The sequence below is a fragment of the Leguminivora glycinivorella genome, chromosome 1, assembly GCF_023078275.1.
Source record: "Leguminivora glycinivorella isolate SPB_JAAS2020 chromosome 1, LegGlyc_1.1, whole genome shotgun sequence".
Taxonomy (NCBI): Eukaryota; Metazoa; Arthropoda; class Insecta; order Lepidoptera; family Tortricidae; genus Leguminivora; species Leguminivora glycinivorella.
This window is the reverse complement of record NC_062971.1, coordinates 24864845-24887918: the sequence shown is the minus strand read 5'-3', so window position 1 is coordinate 24887918 and position 23074 is coordinate 24864845. Positions and strand designations below refer to the sequence as shown.

At 35.3% G+C, this 23074-nt stretch overlaps 1 protein-coding gene and 1 long non-coding RNA gene across 5 annotated transcripts in view; one reads left to right on the top strand and one right to left on the bottom strand.

Annotated features, from left to right (window-relative positions):
- Window positions 1-23074, top strand: part of LOC125232659 — a 93661-nt gene that overhangs the window by 53297 nt on the left and 17290 nt on the right. The gene's annotated exons all lie outside the window — the stretch shown is intronic.
- Window positions 1-23074, bottom strand: part of LOC125232634 (dachshund homolog 1) — a 189451-nt gene that overhangs the window by 149133 nt on the left and 17244 nt on the right. For 2 of the 4 annotated variants that reach the window (XM_048138383.1, XM_048138390.1), the window contains exon 2: window positions 7149-7175. The exons of the other annotated variants lie outside the window; for them this stretch is intronic. In XM_048138383.1, the coding sequence (XP_047994340.1) occupies window positions 7149-7175 (27 nt within the window). The remainder of the gene's footprint in view (window positions 1-7148; window positions 7176-23074) is intronic. 4 annotated transcript variants of the gene reach the window in all.

The window sequence follows — 23074 nt, the reverse complement described above, 5'->3', positions numbered from 1 at the left end:
GCTCGGTAGCAAATGCAATTATACCTACTAATATGCCGTCTGCGACCGCCCGCCACCGCACGCTAGCGATGCCACCCTTTAACTGTTTAGAGGGGATCACTCTAACTCACTTATCGTGCTCTTGCACCTGAGTTTACAATAATTGGAATCTCTGGTGACAAAAACAGATGCAACACTACTTTACTAAAATTTATAACAATCTGAGCCGAAGATAAACAAAGTTTTACGTCGGATAAATCCACGTCAAAGTCCTATGTTTAGAGCAAATATTATTTTATTATTCAACATCTCATTCGCCAGACGATATCGAATACTCTCATAAGATATTGATTGGTACAAATAAGGAAATCGAATTATTCAATGTCCGCCCCTCATTTGTTTCCTACTCCCCTACAGCAAAGATGGAGAAATTCTTTCGAGTTTTCGATTACTTGTCTAATTAATTTTATAGATACATTTGTCTCGAGCGCTTTGAATGATCTGCAAACGTCGTGGCCAGTCGTGGGTAGTCGTACAAAATGTATTTCAACAAACGCATGTTTGAACAGTGTATGTATAGCGTCGAGTAGCCGTCCGAGTAAACAGATTACAGGTGTAGTTCGCACTTGAAGACGTGTCATAAGAGGGAGCGGGGGAGGGGTGAGGAGCAGTTAGGGTATGCCGAGAGGGAAAGTTCATACGTTCCTCATCACGGGCAAGCGCGCAAGTGGGTGAGTGCGGTGAGCGCCCAGCGCAACGCACCGGCCAGCATGACATAATTGGCGAGAGGCCTCATTAAACACAAGGATTCTCACATGGTGCGCACGTTAGCACCTCCATGGGGGCTCAACCAGACCTGCTTTGATACGCTACTCTGATTTTACCATTTGCACGTCTAATAAAATAATAGGTACTAATTGCTTTATTACGACAACAGATGATACTTACCATATTTACATAAAGCTCATATTTTTTGCACATTAGGGTAGCGCCAATAAATTGATATATACATATGTCGAAATTGTCAAACTATTTACAACTTTATACGTCGTCCTATAAAATATTACAGAACCTTCTTACACAGATTGACTAAGTACTTATTTAGATGTATTGACCAAAGTTGTAGCTGATTTCAATAATTATTAATCTGTCAAATGTTAAGGCGAATAATTTAATGAGTATTGTACGGTATGCGGGGGCGACAGGCGGCGACATCAAAGAGGATTGCCAATGAGATGTTGTAACCACACCCTTGGGGGCACTGCAACAACTAATCTCTATAGTGGATTCTATTTATTTTTTTATACTTGTCTACGAACATATTGACATTTGTTTTTCCTACTAAGGTCAGTGCGGACAAGACCGGCATATTTTATTTGAAATAAAGTTTGAGTGGATAAAACTAGCCTATTAAAGTAGTCTGGAGTGATCCGCATGGTCCTATGGGCTAGCAAATTTTATATTATACACAGCTTTTATAATACTTAGGTGAATTAAAGTAAATTTATGTGATAAAAATCACTTTTTTTAAGGCTCGGCGGGTTGACCGTCCCCACGCGCTGAGGAAAGACCGTCTAGTGCTCGTTGTCGCGTAATTTCATATGGAAATAAGTATCAAAATCATGTTCATTGTTATATTCTGTAATAACAAGGAGTAACGTGATAGATAGTAAAACAAATAACGTTGATATTTTCAACATATCAGCATTTTTCTATTTATAAGGCAAGACCGTCATACATACATACATACATACATACAATCACGCCTGCGTCCCACCACCGTCAATCAAGACCGTCATATGTCCCGTAAATGAGGTTGATAACCTTCTTTTTTCAGGTCCAAACAAAAGCAAAGCCGAAACTTATAATTAAAATTAACCTACAACACCCGTTTAAACTCGACTTATTTCCAATAAAGCCTTAAAAAACCGGCCAAGAGCGTGTCGGGCCACGCTCAGTGTAGGGTTCCGTAGTTTTTCGTATTTTTCTCAAAAACTACTGAACCGATCAAGTTCAAAACAATTTTGCTAGAAAGTCTTTATAAAGTTCTACTTTTGTGATTTTTTTCATATTTTTTAAACATATGGTTCAAAAGTTAGAGGGGGGGGACGCACTTTTTTTTCCTTTAGGAGCGATTATTTCCGAAAACATAAATATTATCAAAAAACGATCTTAGCAAACCCTTATTCATTTTTAAATACCTATCCAACAATATATCACACGTTAGGGTTGGAATGAAAAAAAAAATTCAGCCCCCACTTTACATGTAGCGGGGGTACCCTAATAAAACATTTTTTTCCATTTTTTATTTTTGCACTTTGTCGGCGTGACTGATTATACATATTGGTACCAAATTTCAGCTTTCTAGTGCTAACGGTTACTGAGATTATCCGCGGACGGACGGACGGACGGACGGACGGACGGACGGACGGACGGACAGACAGACATGGCGAAACTATAAGGGTTCCTAGTTGACTACGGAACCCTAAAAAGGTGCCTTACTCTTACATGCCGATCTTTCCGACTAGGCACAATTTCAAAGTTACATATTTCAGGACATAAAATAATAAATTGAACGCGTTTTAAGAGCATTAATTGTACTAGACAGGAAGAACGATTATTAAATTACTACGTTACATACATAATACACAAATATCCCAACTGCTTCTATTTTATTTTAATTTTTTGCGTAACCTTGTTGAACTCGATGGTCGAGTTCGAAACACGAATCAAGTTTTTTGTTGACCAGTGTTCGTCCTAGGTGAAGACCAATGGATTAAGGATGAAAAACTGGTATACTCGTACCATCGGAGGTGTAAGAAGTGATAGATATATACTTAAATACAAAAGTTATATTCAGTACTTCCAGTAGACGCCTAGACGGTCTTTCTGGGTAGACGGTCTTCATCACACTGACCTTATACAAATATCAATTTTTTTTTTAAATCAGATTTTAATGGCAACGCAGTTGAGCAATTGAATACTTGAAATTAAATGTTTATACTTAAAGAGAACTTCTAAATTGCAAAAAAAAAATTAAAAAAAGGTAAGTATTAATTATGTCCATGTTTACAAAATTACCCCCTTCTAGTGATATATTTTTTAAACAAAAAATTAAATTGTCTGACATTGAGATTGGTTCGATAACAGGACTGACCGTTTGTACTCAAACGACAAAATGCGGTGATTTATAAAAATCGGAAACAAGCAGCTATCTCGCCTATCTCACACTCGCATAAATATTCCGTTTATCAATTCATATGTCTATCATTCTTGGTATTTGGTTAAATAAAAGATTTGTAAATTTTACAATATCTCGGGAGTTTATGTAACCTATAGATACCCATGGTATTTTAAAGATAATTATGTTTTGTGTTATTTTACAGTTAACTTTTCTCACACGCAAAGAACTAAAAAAACTACAGTAGCTAAATTAAAGTCATCAAGAGTAATTGACCTTAGTATTATTTGCTATTGCTGAAACCACAATCTTACTGGATACCTTTTAAAAATGTTCATATTTAAGCTTAGAATTTTTTTTTATGATTCTTGTAGCAATGTGCCTTCATACTTCTTATATCATGCTGAAAACGTTGTTATTCTTGTAGTCCTACGTCACCACAGAGATGCAAAGGGCCTTCTCAAGCTCGCGCCATGCCTTCCTATCTTCAGCTACCCTCGTGGCCTCGCTCCAGCTCGACCCAGTCGCTCGTAGTTCATCCTCTACAGACCGCTTCCATGAGTTTACAGGGCGCCCGGAGCCAAGGCTCCTTCCAGCGGCAGGCGATTTCCAGCCGAAAGAAATGGTTTGCTGGCATATACTCAATAGGTATTGATTTCGGATAGTGTTTGGCCATGTTACGACGAATTGTAGTAGTGTTGAACATCAGGAAAATAGCATACAAGTGATTACATTATGTAATTGCACTGATAATTATTTTAGTCATCAAAACGAAATACAGAGTGTAACAAAAATGGTGGTGATCCGTTTAGGGCGTATTCAGTATCGTATTCTGATCAGGAAAAAGTAGAAGAAAAATTTTTTTTCGCGAAAAAAATTTTCATTTTTGTATGGGCAGGGCCGCGAGAATCGGCCGAACCGCCATACAAAGGTAAAAATTTTTTTCGCGAAAAAAAAATTTTCTTCTACTTTTTCCTGATGAGAATACGATACTGAATACGCCCTTAAAGGGATCACCACTATTTTTGTTATACCCTGTAGTTACATGGTATGAGCAGAAGATGAATTTATCATTAACCATTTGATAGCTAACTATAAATAACAATACTTAGTTAAATAAGCAGTCTTATGTTCGTTCATATAAATCGCACTCTACAATAATTTTGACATATTAACCGAAGGTGTGAAGCCAGAGGCTTGAAAATAAGCGCCACGTCAGAACCACCGGAGCTGGGGTGTCGGCCGACCCTTTACGAAATCATTTCCATTCCGTTTTCCCAACTGAAAATTGCCCACGGACGGTCAAAGGGTTAACGATTTAGTGTTTATTTGAATCAGGCCTTTGTTAGTTTAAAAGGCGTCAGAATGTAAACGGATCCTTTGTTGCGATGCCGTTTGTTTTGCAGGAGCATCGGGTGTTTAAAAGGTTATAAGTTTAGTCTGTTGAGGGTGTCAGTTCGGGAAGGGTTAACTCAAAACTCCATTTGTTGAGATACCTATTTGATTTGAAGAGTATTTAATATAGGTACGTACATTTTGTTTGATCCTCAAAACTTGCTTACTACTTTAATATGTTATATAAGGGACACTCTCAGTACTACAATACAAATCGAACTAGTGTCACTATTAGTTTAGTATTAGAGCTCAGGGTATGGGTATTTGACGGTAAATTGCATATACATACATATATGTATAATTTCACCAAAACTTAAATTATGAGTTAATGGTATTAATGTCGATTAAATACATATAATAATAGGAGGTTTTGTATGAGGGCATTTTCAGAATTTGGGACCCCCCAATTAGCGTAAGTTGTTAACAAAAATTAACTCATTGTCAGTTTAGTGACGATAATTAAGCATGAAATTTCAATAAGAATATTGTTTCTGTGTTAGTTACATAAACTTTAAGCAATAATCTAAATTATGAATGTGAAAAAAGTACATTTTTATACATATTTTATGCTTAACTGTCGTCACAAAACTGACTGCGAGTTAATTTTTGTTAACGACTTACGCTAATCGGGGGGACCCAAATTCTGAAAATGCTCATGATTCAAATTATTGATTATGTATTTTTAAGGGATTGTCAGGTTAAAGTGTCACACAGGTTTATGACAAAAGCTAAGCTCATAGCTCGTGGACAGTATTATAATAATATATAACGAATAAAATTAACACGTCATCAAATTTAATCCCAACGCATTTCTATCATTATCTTAATGCCCAATGCGCTACCGTTCGGGTATTATAAGATAGAAGAATTTGAGATGACATAAATCTTTGAATTCCATTACGTTGGATTAAATCTAGAGGCCACTTCCTTGACGGATTAAACCCAACTCATACAAAGCAAAATATTGATGACTATTAAACCGGATCGCGTAATACATCAATACAGAGCAAACATTATATGTATTAATATTTAAAGTAGTTGTAGGTACTATATTTCGATATAGAACGGTCAGATATATATACCATCAGTATCTCTATGTATCCAAACCCGTCGACGTAATTTATTTGTCCTTGCTTTGCACTATTTGCAAGCAAGTTACGAATGCCTTACTTAGGTCTTGCAATAAAGGGTATAAAGATACGATACCGATACTCGATAGTACACTAAAATGATTATTATATAAAAATAAGTAAACTTATAAAATCTGTAATCATATGTATTATAAATCTGAAAACTATAATTTAATGACACTGCAAAACTGATTCAAAATAAGTAATGCAAAATGCAAAAAAAGTTAACAAGGACAGACAAAAACGCGAGAACCAGACCGCTGTTGGATTCCCTTTTATACGGACCACAGCAGGCTCCGGACTGAATGAGGGCACGCAGTGGGGAGTCCACGGTAGCTTCTCGTGTCTTTTTGTACAACCGACGTTTTATCAAACACGGTAATGGCCGCTTTATGAGGCCAACAAAAGAAGCGTGCCAACGGAGGCGTTAAATCCTTTACGATTTGATGCTGATTACGCATTTGTCATCAGACCCGGCTCCGGTGACTATTAGAGGTAGCCATGCGCATATTCTGTTTGGAAATTGTGTTTGAACAGTTTAAAGATGTTTACGGTGGCATTGTTCTGGTTGCTAGCTAATAGTTAAATATGTATATTGATGGTTCACTTGATAATTGAATTCATTTTGAAAAGGTTCAACAACAATTAAGAAATGTTTGATGTAAGTAAATTACATTTTAGTAGTATGTATGAAGCGGTATGTCCATTAAAATGTTAATTATTACATTTTAATGGACATATCGCTTCAGATTTCCAATACTTATTATATGAGAATCAATGGCAAAAATTATACTTACATAACATACCTAATCTAAGGTTTACATAAAAAGAAGCTAACAAAAGAACGTCCACAAGTGAAATCAAAGCTGTAATGACCTAATGACGTGAAAATAATTATGTACAGTCATGCTCAAGATACTAAATACAAATAGGCTTTAAATGTAACAATCGCACTACAGAACAGAATTGGTTCTTTGTAAATTTATCTGTCATTCAGTCGAGATTTTCTCTAATCTTTTAAATACTAGAGAGTAACCTGGACCCAAAACACCAACAACAAGTATAAACCTATAATAATTTCGAGTAAAATAATGACATCAACGTGAGGATAACACAAAGGGGAGGAATATGATGTACCATTTACCGTAACAATGCATGGAACTATTCAGTCGATTAAATTCGGGTAGAAAAAAAATATAGCACAAGTAATGGACCTACCTGGTATCATCAAAATGTAATGAAGTTGGCAAAAATAAATCTAAAAACATAAAATGATACATCGATAAGCACGTTTTTAGAAAATAAAACGGAATGAATAAATCCTGCGTTGCGGGTGTCGTGGTCTTCCAGGGTACCCCCTTAGCCTGACCGGAGAGCGGCCGAGTCCGCCCGAACGTTTCTGAACGCTACCGAATCCGGCCGAACGGAACCGAACGCGCGGCGCGAGCGAGATAGCGACATACCTGTCTGGCGCTTTCATTGACAGGCACCTGAAATGAAGAAAAAAATCGATCCAATTCGTTGAAAATTTTAAATTTTAAAGAATTTTGACTGTCTACTCACTGCACGGGCGTTATATACACAGATAAATTTACATGCATTCTGTCTAATATAGTAACACCTGTCAACGCAATTTAGAACATATACTGTACATGCACTGTTGTCCAATACCAATGACTTAAGTTTGCTATAATAAACGGTAACAAACTCATTATAGGTATATCGTGCCGTGATCTATCACTATCAAAGAAAAATAAGTATTCCCTTTATGAGGGGACATAACGCAACAAAAAATGAGACATAAAAATTAAAAGTAAACATGCCAAAAAGAATAAACAATAATAGGGCAAAAACAGTTAAAACAACATTGCAAGATGCATTAGGACAGTTGTTAAAATATGGGGTAGCGTCGAGCGGTTTGACTCCGGTGATATTGTGCGCTCGCACGCGATCTGCGCACCCGCAAATATAGCCACGACACGTACGAGGTCAGTCCTTGGCTACTTAAATGTATACGACTCGATATGGATGTCACTGTCAATTTAAAGAGATGTTTCTTTTTTTTTTTTACTTTATTTTGTAAAGAACCTATATAAAAATTACATATCGGACCTGTCATGTTTTTGTTTAAACAATCGTATTTGATTCATATTGTATCTAGATCGAAATTTGACTTATCTTAAAATTCGAATCGCGCCGTTTGTCTGCAGTCATTTTGAATGATAACTATTTTAGAAAATACGTTACTAAACATATTCTTTACATCCACTTAACAAGATATAGTTTTAAGAAATGATCAATAAAAACTGATTACTATAGAGCCATTAAAGTAGCTATAGCTAAAGGTTACCCCTCCCAATGGACGAATTTATTAAATTATTACCGGACGAGATCACGCAAACGGAATCGTAAAATTAAAGGAAATCCATTCAATAAATTGAAAGCAATTCCTTTATTGTAGATAGGTTAAGGTGCAGTGAGTTAATAAATGCATTCCCCAAACATGACATTGCCGATTTTTATTAGATGCAATTTTCGCATGTTTAGCTATTATGCATAGGTATTCCGTTTTTGTATGGAGAAGGATCAGCCACACCGGCATATGGCCCCGAACCCATCATACCCCTACCAGTATCATATAGGAAAAACCAACTTAGTCAACACTACAAACAGCTACACAACAAATACTGGGTAGAGTTAGACACATGTAGACAAACTAAAGAAATTCTTGCTGAACCTCCTACTCAGAACACCCAGACAGCAACTGCGCAAACTAGTAGGATTAATGACAGGACACAACACACTGAACAAACACCTCAATAACATAGGTATAACCGATAGCCCCATGTGCAGAGCGTGCATGGAAGCAGAAGAAACCACCAAACACTTTCTTTTAGAGTGTAAACAGGTAGAAGTATATAGGAACAAATATCTAGGTACGCCAAACACACTGAAAGAGGTATTTAGCAACCTGAAAACACTGCTAGGATTCGTAGAGGAGCTAGGGTGGTTGGAGTAGTGCTACCCCGTCTATTTCACGCAAAATAGGCACAATGGATGTCGACTTGCGGAAAATGACCAATAAAACTAACTAACTAACTCCGTTTTTGTATATTTAGACCCTACATATGTACGAGATTTATTTCTATTGGGCGCAAGTCAAAATTCAAGATTCAGGAATCGAATCAATTCAAGAAAAGCGTCAAAATTGCTCATTTGTATGGCAGTCGTATCGTATTGTAACTATGTTAAAAAAAGTACTACGACTTTATTATCCTTTTTCTGAACCTACTAAAAGAGAGGTGTACTTCGGCTCACGTATCCATCGTACCAATGGCAAATGTCACCGTACATAATTACCTATACTCGTTGAATGATTTTACACAGTGTACAGGGTGGAAAGCTAATACGGGCGAATCTCTTAACGTTGGTGAGTATAGGACAGGTAAGAAATGTAATTAGATACCTTAAAATTTTAATAAAAAAACATTCATACAAGATAATTCGGCCCGCAATTATGACTGTCAACACATCATGTTCATTGTACATTGCTGCTGAGATTTTGAATAAAAAAAGGGGTTTTATGGGGTGAAAATTAAAAGTAACTCAAAAATAATTTAATTGATGGTAACACTAATGAAATGTTTAATTTATCGCCGGTATGAGGCTTACACACTGTATTAAAGATCGATGCTATCCGTATATTTACTTTTCCATGAAAAAAATGAGATGCTGCATGCCAGCATTAATGAAACATTTATTGTAGATATAAATGAGCAGTTATAGTGAGTAATAGAGTATTATCAAATATGCGCCTAATGAAGGCATCAAAATGCTGAAAAGAAATATGTTAAACGGAACAAAAGTAGCAAACAATAAAAAAGTGAGCAATAAATAAAGTAGTCCGTTGTAGCGGTTCAGACAATACATCGCTTCGCGTGTGAACAGCAGCTGATGACTATCGTTTTGTGATATTTTGACACAAATATTTCTCGTCGATATTGTAATCGCGGCACTTACCGTAGCTGCACATACGTAAAATCAAAAGTCACTACTCGAACCTATCTATCAATATTAGAACACAAAAAAAATGCAAGTCAGTTAATAATCCCGAATCAGCAATCAACAATGGAAATAGTCACAGTCACTTTTTTAATAATGGCAACTGGGTATTTTTTCTTTTTTATTGCCACCCTAGGTACGTTTGACATTTGAACCGACTGATGACTCGGCCGCCATGATTGATCGTCGCGACCCACTAAATGAGTGCAATTTAGCGTCCATTTTTCCTACTTCAATACATATAATATTCCTTTGAATGACAACAAAGTATTAAAATCATAATGCCGTATATGTCTGCTAGTATTTAAAATAAGAATAAAAACAAATTACCATAGTTGACGCACGGTTGATACCCTAACTTAACTACGCCAAATTATTTTTCGCCTACAATTAGTTAAACCAATATTCCATGAAATTAGTTTTGACTAATTGTCCTACTTACACTATAAGGAACCCTGATAAGCAGATTCCTTGAACCAAATAAAATCCATATATTAACATACAAATTAACTGTTGAACTGTGACTGGTATTCATTTGTCAGTCCCGAGTGTCATTCGGATCCCACAGTAAGATTACAAGTCCGTTCCGTTCCAAAATGATGTTACCACTCATTCATTTAGAGTTTACATTTCTAAAGTCTTCTTTGCACAAATTGTACTAAATAACTTGAAAAACGACGTGAAAGTTGGGTCTTGGTTTGAATCTTATGCATAACATTCCAAAGTTTAAATTTAGTTATTTTGCTATGGGTATAGTTGAAAATGAAGGTTGCGTACAATTTATCATCGAAGCAAGTATCCGCCCAAACCGTAACGAATCACTAGTAAATAAATTGACCACAGTCGTTTCGGACCATTTCTTTTGAGGTGGCGTCTGACTCTGGAGGTACTTAGATATTAATTTGTGTTCGCCTCTGAGGTTTATTGTTTTGGATGATTCATCAAAAGTTTATGCATAACTATAGGTACTCAGTGGCTTAGTTCAGGCAACAAAAATATAATTCGCTTAAGGAGCAATTACCATATCATTTAATGTATGGTTTAATTTAATCATTTTTTTCCGAAAAGGTTTTACTATTAAATTTGTAAACTATCTATTACATAAATTTGATAAACTGAAAAGTTCAAGTCAGGAAGTCTTAAATAACATATGTGAATAAAAAAAATGTTACATAGCGAACGTGACTTGTCCAAATTATGTATAATAAAATGAATCGATCGATCCACAAATATGAGTTACGGCCCAGACAGTCCGCAGCCAAAATGAGGCACTTAATAAATTAGGTTTGACAGGACAGAATTAGATTGATATGTTCTAGGCTAAACATCCAATTGGATCGACGCCGGGATGTGGGGGTCTAACAGCCTATTTACTATGAGGTTATTTTATTAATATGTATTTTACTCGCGTTCATGTAGATATGAATATACTAGATGATAAGATACGTATCAATTATAGAAATTGTTTATTCATATTAAATACTTAGTACTGCGCTCCTTGATGCACAAAATTATATTTATAGCATTATAAGAATATCATACTGTAATTGTAATAACATTGGAATCATAATTTCCAATTCTCATTTTAAGGGCGAGGAATTTCATAGCTCTCAATTAAAACGTAGAAATAATTATTTGGGAGCATCCACCCCACTTGTATTTAAATCAAATTAATAATGTAAATACGAGTAGCTTTCCCTACTCCAGACGCTAAACCTCTTTATTAGATACTCCAAGATGATTTCGTAGAATAAAAATAAATACAAACACAAATACGGTTTGGATACCTTGAATCAATCTGACTGTAAAACAGATTTAAAAAAACATCAGCAACCCTTTAGGCGCACCTGCGCTTACAAACTTTTGACACCAAGCTTTTTTAGGAAAAATAATAGCACATTTATCCCCGGAGGGCATTCATTTCCCTTCATCCGCGATTCGGCCAAAAACGGCGCAATTAGTGCTTTACCTCTTACTTGAGGCCGAGTAAAGGCGCAGTACACAAAAAGCTTACGGGCCACTAGGTACCTAACAATACATGCGATATAAATTGTTTGTCTGTCTGTTACCTCTTGATGCTTAATCCGCTAAACTAAACAAAGGCTAGCTATATCATCATCATGATTCCACAAAGGTGAAGCTTGTTATCAGTAAAATTTTACCCACAGAGGATTTCAATTAGGTTGCCTAATTCAAATCCCCAGTTTTGTCATTCATTCATTTTCTATTTTTATTTATTAGATTCCTATTACTACAATTAAACAAATATTTGTATTCATGAGGCCATGTTTAAAACATACGCCTACGTAGCAATAATTAAGGATGTAATAAATTTATCAGTTTATAGCCGAAATTATACCATGTACTTATAACATAGCATATTCCGTTCTATATCGTTTACGTGGTAATAATTATCATTGTTTAAATACCAAAAATTAGATGAACAATAAAAAAATTGGAGCACCATGGCATTGAGTATGTCCTCATGGTATTTATTTACTTTTTTTAATAGGTATGCGCATACGCATGTATCTAGGTGTCTTAGTGTAGCAGATGCGCGATGTACGCCGCAAATTGCAACATAATTTAATAATGACAGTGAGCATGCAAAAGGAGGCCAATTTTAGAGAAAAAACTCTTTGACGTAAACTTGCCGACATTAAAGTAACTGTCAACGATTAATTATTCATCCATACCAGTTAAACTATACACATTAACGAAATGGTCATTATTAAGAGCGACACTTTGTGTATGTGCCGTAATTATAATTACTATGACATATAAATAAGAATGCAATTTAATAATTTATGAGGCATCATCAATTTGAAAATTTTTCTTTTTAACCGACTTCAAAAAAGGAGGAGGTTCTCAATTCGACTGAATGTTTTTTTTTTATTTTTTTTTTTTTTTTGTATGTATGTTCCTCGATATCTCCGAGAATTGTGGAGCGATTTTCAAAATTTTTTTTTTGATCGAACGGGTATAACCCCGAGATGGTCCCATTGGCACCAAGTCAGGGTCTGATGATGGGATCCTGGAGAAATCGAGGGAACTCTTCAAATGTTATAGGCACATGTAATGTTTTCAGTGTATTTTTCAAAGGTAAACCAGTATTTACGCCTGATGGTAATAATTTTATGTGGCTGAGCTGATGATGGAAGGTCAACTCCTCAATGGTTAGGAGTTAAAGGATAATTCTTTCACTAGTGTACATGTATTCGGACTGATACATATAATATCAATAGGAACCACTAAAAATCAACAAATAAATAAATTTAACAAAAAATAAAACCGCCTTCAAAAATAAGCGCGTTACAAAACACGGAGAAACTAAAAAGCAAAAAATAATAAACCTTTGAATTCAGATTTCTTATCGTATTGCAATAATCTAAACATCCAAATTATAAACAAATCAATTATTTTTGGAGTCGGTGCCAGCCTGCGTATGGTTGGGTGGGGCAAACAGGCAATAGCAAGGCGACGAACAGGTCTGGTACCGACTGCAAAAATAATTGATTTGTTTATAATTTGGATGTTTAGATTATTGCAATACGATAAGAAATCTGAATTCAAAGGTTTATTATTTTTTGCTTTTTAGTTTCTCCGTGTTTTGTAACGCGCTTATTTTTGAAGGCGGTTTTATTTTTTGTTAAAAAAGTTTATGTAATCAGTTAACGAAAATTACTATCAGTATCGTTAATTTCCATTAATTTGTATAGTGGTACTAGTGCAAGCGATGTTATAGCAGAGCCTTGGCTCGCGCTGTGAAGAGCACCTTGGGTAATCTCCCCTTCTCCTGGGCCTGCGTAGGACACCATCCTTTACCTTGTATAAGACAAGAATTATTATTTCTGAATCGTTTAAGTCCTTGTACAGTGTTTGTAATCCTGTGCTTAGATTAAAATTATTTTGCAAAGCTAATTAAAAGATTACAACTTTTTATTTAATGATTAATAGACATTATTCCTTTATGGGATTCTTCTAAGATAATACAGTAACTTATATCGTTTTTACGAGTATCTTATATACACTTACGATACTTAATGTTACGTAATTGAAAAGGTTTTTAGTTCGGGTCCAAGGTACCTGTCTGTGTTGGAAGACGTTATTCGTACTACGCCGGTAGTCCGTGTGGATGAGCCCTTATCGAATGACGTAGAGTGCAACCCAACCCAACAAATGACAATTGTGCCGAAAGTGAGGGTAGTTTCGAACCGCCCCTGCCGCCGAGTCAACGGTCGCAGCGAGCTGCGACCCGCAGTCTGCGACGGGATATCATCGGCATAGCGCGTGCTCTATGAAAATGCTCCTCGTTACGGAGCGAAACATGTCGAGCTATCTTCGACAATTTTACGTGAGTTACCCGATTTTACATGTTTAATACAAGGTACCTGTCGGATATCGTTGGTTTTCCGAAGGAACCATAGATATAATTCAAGTAATATGTATTTCATCTACTACACGTAATTTTTTTATAATCATAAATTCATAAAATAATCACTCACAATGACTGTAAAGTTTAAACTTCAGTAACCTTCGAACTCCACTTAATTATGCATTCATTACGTATGTGGACTGCTTATGCTTATCGTTGCAAATGAAATGTAGGTAATAAATTCTCATCAACTGCTATCATTTTTCTTATGACACTATAGAACGTACCTAGACAGGTAAGTAGAAAAACGTTTCGTTATAATATTCATGGTATTTGGGTAATAATATTGGGTATGTAGGTATAGTAGGTACACAAGTATGCACCAATTTAGCGACATAGATTGTGATAATAATAATGTCCTTTAAAAAATTACCATGTAGGCAATGCATGAACTGTCAAATTATCAAAATGTCATAATAATCTCAAGTTATTAAAATAATTTTGGTACCATTGCGATCCGAGTTTCAATCGCAGTTGCGTGATCATTGATCACCTTCAACATATCACATTTCTGTATTAACTGTCCCACTTTATTTCTTCTCCTTCTTTCTATTCCTTTGACAGATGAGAAGTTTTGAATTTAGTGCAATTAGTGATACTGATGACTAATAAAAATAAAGTATCAGCATATATGCCTGCAAAAGCCTGCTGCGCCTTGTGTTGATTTTGATCTTGTTTTCCAGAAATCCAGCCCATAGAGTTCTCGTTGTTTATATTGTAAGCATGTTTATCTCTCAGAGCATTTCAATTGTATTTTATAATAAATTAATATTAGAATAATTCAACAATGTACATAACTGTACTAAAGTGCATGTTGCTTCAAAACGCAACTGAAGGTAAAAAGAGGGTACAGAAGCGATTAGCTCGCGGCACCGACTCCGCGGTCACGATTTACTTCACATCGGAACTTAATTGATTTTGCAGCTACAAACTAACCATTTCAAATAAAATACACCTCAATATTAATAGTCATAGAGTTGCCAATTCAATTACAACCGGCTTTGATGCATCAATTGTACGTTGGCAAATATAATTCTTGATGTGAAGTCTTAACTGTTTAGAGAGATGCTTGTCTCGAGCACAACCTGTTCGGGAAGTTATGGAACCTGTGGCCCCAATTCGTGGGTGCCTTCGGTTATTATATCATGTTTACATATATTGTTATCATCTATGTTTCTATAAAATATGTTTATTAATTTGAACACTATTTATTTACTTAACTGAACAGTGAATGAAGTAGAAAATAAAGTTTTACCAAAATTTACACGAGTCTCATACTAATTAAGTGACACACACATCACACAGACAAACATACTTTCGTATTTAAATTCTGATATTTTATATTCACAAATTACACCGATTAGCCGATTACATAGAAAGTCGGCACACTTACAATTATTAATCGAAACTATTTCCTTACTCACTGTCACACAATTTATCTGGGTGCATGCTTGATTTAAACGATTTCTCTTCAATTGGCAAGTTTAAAGAACGAAAAATTCTTGCAAGATTGTTGCCAGGTTGCGTGCAGCAGGAATAGGCGAATATGTACGCAAAGTTATTAAGTAATTGTATGAGGATTGGCCTGTCCGTCGTTCGGCTTATATCGTTCTGGCACTTGTATCCGGAGCGCATGCATCATTCCGATATCATTAAGACATCAAAACATCGCGAAGGGGAAACACACCTTACTTTGGGTAAAGAACTCGTATGATTTAAGTAAACGGCTGTATTTCCCTGCCAGGCTGCCACGTTTACTTAAGTAAGAAATGTGGAATTTTGTTCGTTTATTTATTACTTTATCACGCCACACGCTCCCTCTTATTATTGTAGAAGTACTTTCAAGCTATTATGCTTTCTGACGTTTTATCGTTAAACACATTTGTTTCAGTATAATAAGACAATAAATATAATCACTTTACATCACGGAAATTAATTATAAAATCTATCGATGTAATCCATCGTTCGTGGCTAATTATTAAACAATCGATGTACCCATCTATCCAACTAAATACTTCATTTAAAACTGCATGAGCAAAACGACCCTACTCAGATATGACTTAATTAAGGAGAAGGAATCAATAGTACATTGAATATTCTAACCATTTGAAGGAGTAGCAAGAAGCTAGCAAATTAAAATGACACTTTATGTCCCACATTCTGAAATAGTAACAACATTAATGGCATACCAGCACATAGAGAACGTGATCCATTGAGAATATATACCCATTCATGACACGCTAGCACCTCTAACGACCGGCTCAAATTATCTAGCTGCAGGTTACTACATAATGATCATAAAAATACTTGTGTCAGCGATATCCGCGATAAATAGTTCATCGCACCGGGCAACCGTCTAATTCACAAGGCGATTGACACGACTCGGCCAGTTACGAAACTTAATAATTAGAACTGCTGGAAAGAAAAAATAGCTGAGAATTCCGATTGGCAGATAAAGCGGCACGATTGTCTGGATTGCATATTGAAAAAACATGCAAGAGAGATAAGGAGTTACACGCTTGAGCGGGTCGGAGGCATCGTGGCGAGCACTGGCTAATTGCATTTCCTACTGTGTTACTACACTGGCGCATAACAAGCTGGCGCTGGCGCGCATAAACCTAGGAAAACTAATTATTTAATAAGCTATAAATACGTAATTGTTAAATTAACACGTCTCATCACGAATTACCTAACAGTAAATAGGCATAACTTATTGCTTTCCTTTTTAATACAACACACATTCTAATCAAACCCTCTATTCACCTTATAAAAAAAACCGGTCAAGTGCGAGTCGGACTCGCTCACCGAGGGTTCCGTACAAACTTTCAATAGTTGAATCACAGACAACGTCCAAATAAAATCAAGATTACTCGACTTCAATAGTTTACGACTTACGACATGTCGCACGGACGCTCCTGAACCGACCTCATTATATCAGGAAAAACGCGATGTAGTAAATGATCGTTCAACGTACAACGACATCTATCGGCAAATTGAGGAAACTAATGCGCGCGAGCTAGTATGGAAGATGATTTTTATGGAATAATTGTTTATTGCGTGAACCGATTTTAACCATTTTACCTCTATTTGAAAGCAAGTAATTTCATTGTTATTTTGTTAAAAAATACAGGTACAATAAACACCCGCGAGGGTGTTGAAATTAAAAATGTAAATCTGAAAGGTTTTTTATGAATAAAGAAAAAAGTTTTCAAGATACGTGTACGGTTTTATTTTTCCTGTAATATTCATTATAATAGCCATGTTTGGTCAAAATTTCATAAATTTATGTTGGTAAACTTCGGAGATAAGGGGGGGGGGGGGGGAACAGTATTTTTTTTTACATCTTCCTTCAAAAAACATTTTTTTCCATAACCAAAAAATTATAAAAAATAGTTTTGATATGTACAATTTGAGCTCTTTCTAACGATACCCCACTTGACCTAGTTACTTAAAATTTTCAGTTTGCCCCTCCTTCATTTTGGCCATTTTCTATCATTTATATTAATTAATATAAAAAAAAAATACTTTCAACTTGTAGAGGTTCACAATATTTATAACTATTCCAAATTTCATATCGATAGCATAAGTAGTTCTCGAGATATTTAACAATGTGACAGACGGACAGACAGACGGACAGAGTCGCACCATAAGGGTTCCTGTTGTACCTTTTTGGTACGGAACCCTAAAAATGTTTTCAATGTTTCAGGAAACAAAATGTGCTTTGGTTTTCCATAGCAACTTATGCTCATTGCATACTTGCATAGACGACGTATACTCCACGTCACATATAATTATCTAAATTAAAAACCATATATACGAGAGAGACTAGGTATTAGATGGTGTCTAGCGTCTATATATATCTGGCACAAATCGAACATTATGCTGCTAAATAGATCTAGGGACATCGAAAAAGGTCAAAATAGAAAATGAAAATCGGAAATTGATCACTTATCCGTCAGAGCTTTTTTACATTATCTGATCCAATATCGGATGTAGGATCGATATCCTATATATTAAAGGAGGTGCTATCTTTGTCATTTAGACGCCCTTGACATCCGATATCGGATCGTACATATAATGTGAAAATAGGATTGTCGACGAGGAATTTTAAAACTAGTCTGCCGACAAGACGTTTCAATAAATACGTGCCTACTATCAGAAATAAGCAACCACAGTGTTGGATTCCCATAAATAAAGAATTAATAAGTACTTTCACAAAAATCACTGAACAATTTACTGTTGCATGAAACAACCCATTATAATCGCTTACAAATTTAACAGTTCTGAATGTCAAAGTTCCGCTTTCTATTGATCGAAACTAATTAACCTAATTGAATCACCGCCTTTGTTTTAGTTGCGAAAATTTACTTTAAGTGCACAATAGATAGGCATACTGTGATCGACAAGCTTTTTATTTTTTGAACAATGACCGAAACCGAAGAGGAACGTTACGAAATCTATTCAAACAGGATTGCTAGATAACAACGTTTGATACAGTTTCATTCATGTTTGAACGTCTGAAAAAACTTTGAAATTTTTAACAATTATCAAAAATATCATAGAAACACTACTTACCTAAATAGTGCATGTATGAGTATGAAGTCAACATACTACATGCACTATTTAGGTAGGTTATTCATATGTTTATGGTGCGATGACATCATAGCGCACTCGGAGCACACTGTTGATTTCCAGTCAGCCGTGGCCTGAGCCCGCAGGCTGGCTTGGCAGACAACCCGACTCCCATACTATCTTGACTTACGGAAGTTGAATTACCATATCTAACTATTTCTTGAGCAAACACTACATGAAACCTTGTCGCACTCCATCAAGTGCACTACACTAAGATTATGCTCATTTAACACAAGTTTAATTTAAACAATACAATCAAATAAGATGTAATCTGGGTCGCTTATCTCTTAAAGTATGAATGAAGGCATTCGTTCAAACAATTATATGTATTTTGTTCCCTAACAGTCAAGTTGCGTATTTGAATGAGATAGGAGCTGATAAAAGATACAAAATATATTACCAAGTATTTGGTTGACAATAATCAGCGCATAGAATTTGTCGCATTTATATTTCTTTTGAAGTTCTTATTTTCTTCGCCATGCATTTTGAAATCACTTCAAGATATCGTTAATTTTATGCATAGTTCTCCTTTCATTCGTGTTTTTTTTTTCAGATGGTCTCTGTATCATTCAATTTCGCACTTGAAAATATAACTCTACATCTATTGGGGGAAAAGAACATATTTTACGAACACAGTATAATGCTTAGAATATTTGCAGCGGAAGCTCAAAGTTAAGAAACCGATGCTACCAATGATATGGCTAGTAAAATTGATATGTACACTTGTACAGTCAGTTAACAAGCAATTGCATATTTGTAAAAATTAAATTTCAAATTCGACTGCAAAAACACCTGATATGTGTATATGTAATTTCATAATATATACCTACTTAAGTAAATGTATAACTTTATGCCATTATGATATCCATATACACTTCAAGATATTAGTGTCGTCACAGGCTATAATGTGCGGTCCTTTTGTCTCCTGGCAGCAGTTATAGCCTATTCATAAATTTCCCCCATAGATGATAAGCTGGGATGCGGCCACCGGCAGCGCAGGATGCAACCGTAATCTTGTTTGCCGACAACTGGGTACATTGTGTATCCTAATTACTGGTCGTACGACTTGTATCAGCATTGCTGCAGTGATACTTCTATTTTGTGACGTTACTGAAAACGAATGCGTAATATGAGAAGCTGTATTTATTTCAACTTCAAAATAGTCAGTCCAAGATAACTTGGCAACGATTTTGACAGCCTAGTCGGTGCGAATATTATTTAAAAAGTTTTGCTGTTTACTCAACCCCTGCAGAGGCAGGGCTATCAAGATCGTTGCCCTTTGTCTTGGCCTGACTCTACTTAGTTAAATTTGAACAATATAAAATGTTATGTTAAAATACTGTCCATATTAATAGTATACATACATGATATATCTCACGCATCACCTGCATAAGGGACCGGCCACATCAGAGCGTCGCGTGTCTCGGGGCGCGCAACGGACGTCCGCGCCACGCCACCTGAGTGTAATTCAAAAAGCGTCTCCTCAGTACATTTTGTATAGGAAGGACGTAAGGCGCGCGCCACGCGACGCTCTGATGTGGCCGGTACCTAAGGACTTGACTATTTCTTTTTTTTTCAGGTGAAAATGATCTTATTGCACGTGGAGTCTAGTGTTTCTAGGTACCTATGCTGGAAAGCAACAAATAAAAGTAACATTTTCGGAGGACCAGTGTATCAGCAAGCCAATTTAGAAGGTCTACTGTAGGTGTAGGTACTTAAATTTTATCAAACAATGGCAGTAAAAAGTAGTCAAGAAAAGTAAAAATTGCAAGCGAATGAATTCATTTTTGGAACGAAAAAATTCGCCCACAGTAAATCAGAACAACAAAACATTTGCTTCTCATTTTTCCAATTAAAATTCCTATATGTGCATTGTTGCTTACATATAGCTATAGGCTTAATTGGAAATATGAGATACGAATGTTGCATTGTTATGAGTTAACACCGTTTCTATCCTGTCTTTGTTACTGTTACTATGACACTCATCGATTTCCTATTCAACTAGCGTTTGGCATCTGGTTGCTAGTGATTCCAAGATATAGCATACGCCAATCGCAATACCTTCTGACTGAAGTATGTGCACAGGACATTTATTTATTTATTTCATCTTTATTGTAGAAAAAGAAAGAGAAACTTACTACTAGTACAAAACAATGTCAAAAAGCGTTATCTGCCATAGAACCTTTAGGCAAAGCAGAGAAATTGTAGGCGGTGACATATTTCCAATTAGGTTTTTTTACACTCGTGACGCACCTACAAAATAAATTTCGTACTAGTTTTTTATACCTCGACCGGTGTAATAAATAAACACTTGTAAATCAACCTTTGACAGAGTATGACAAGAATTTTTAACGCCATTCTTTTAAAATTTGAATAATTCAACACTTAATTTATAATTCTAAATCTCTAGAAAGGTATCCCGCGTAAAATTAAAATAATTTTAACAACCAGACAATTACTTCCCCTAAAACAAAATGAGATATGTCTATTGTAAAAAACAAGAGCCGGGGCCGGCCGTTTATTTAATTACTCACATTCTTATGATTGGGGGCCAATCCGAATGTCCGAATATTTCGAGTTCTTTGCCAAAAAGGTACTAAATTAAAAAAGAGGAAAATCAATTATCTTGGTAGGCACTTCGTAATATTTGCAAACGCGGCAACGTTGTACTAGACTGCATGAATCGAGAACTAGTAATGAAGGAAAATGCCTAGAGATCCTAGTAGTATTGAAGGTACAAATATATTTTGGGACTTATAATGACGTAGTTATAGATATTGAATACTTAAAGCAAAATATTAATATTTTAATAATGTTAGTAATGTAAATAAGGATACCGTTGCTATTAATTATTGAAGACTTGTTTTTGAAGGGGGTTTATTACGAGTCATTTTGCAACAATTTCAGTAATAATTAAGTTGCTCAAACGAAAATAGGGAGCCCCGTAAGTTCTGGATAAATGAAATAGATTGGCATACTGTAGCGTTTAAAATTAACCTAAACTGACAAGGGTTAAAAAACTTTTAGATATAGGTATATATTTTCAGAAACATACACTTATGAACAACTTTAAACTACTTGTGTATTTCAATGCATTTGTGTAAAGAAAGACTACGATTAAACAACGAAAGTAAAATAAATAAAAAAAAAGGAAACAAAACTATGGAAACGGATTATATAGCGTATAATGATTTTTTGAATATTGTATAACTAGCTTTATTTACAGTGTGTGAACCAGCCTTAAAAATCTATATTATTTATGTTTCATTAATATTTCTTGTATGTGGGTAGTTTTTGCACATAGATGAATTGTAAATTCATTATACGCGATATAATCCGTTTCCATATTTTTATTTCATGAGTAACTATCGCGATAACCGAAGACAATATTAAAATAGAAAATGAAAAAGTAAATCAGTCAGTAGGTATAGTAGGTACAAGGACTTTTGTTACGTAACTAACAGGTGAACAAATCTATAAAAGATCCCAAATGTGTTATTTTTTCCAATTGCCTAGCCAGGTAGGCATGTAATTGCACTTTACTTTGTTCATAAAAGAATGGAAAGATCTCATGACTCTCTCCAGAAATAATATAAAAGTTTTAAGAAATACTACGATTATTTTTTTATAGGTTTGCTCGTCCGTTTAAATATACAAAGTTATTTATAAATATTCAGACATATATTTTGACCGCAACATCCGATTCAAAAACAGCAATTTGGACGTGTCTAATCGATTCGCAGCTCTAGCTTCCGCCCAATGTTGAAAACATGCGCGCAAATAGAAAAAAGTAAAAAGTGCAAAATCATATCGCTGTTACAACACAAATGGTTATTTTTTATCTGTTTTTTCCAGTCTCGAGGGTACACTAAACGTTTGCAACCATCTCTATTATTCGGCACCCATCTGACGTAGGCACATTCGCCACTCAACAGTTAGTTATTAAATAATAATACATGTAATAACGCATTCATATCTATCATCTGAATTGATGGCAATTTTAATGTAAGGGTTCTTTACGTATACTTTACACAAGGTCAGTTTAGAATGGGATATCTAATCAACATAATTTTAATATTTCGTAATTGTAACCCCTAGTTAATTTATAGTAGTAATAATTACGATGGTAGGCAGTTATTTTTTTTTTCTTAGTGCCCACTAAGAAAAACAACGCGAAATCAATGTAACCTGATTAGATTACCTAAGTATAGGTAAATGTAGGTTATAAATCCAACGAAAACACGAAGCCATGATACAACA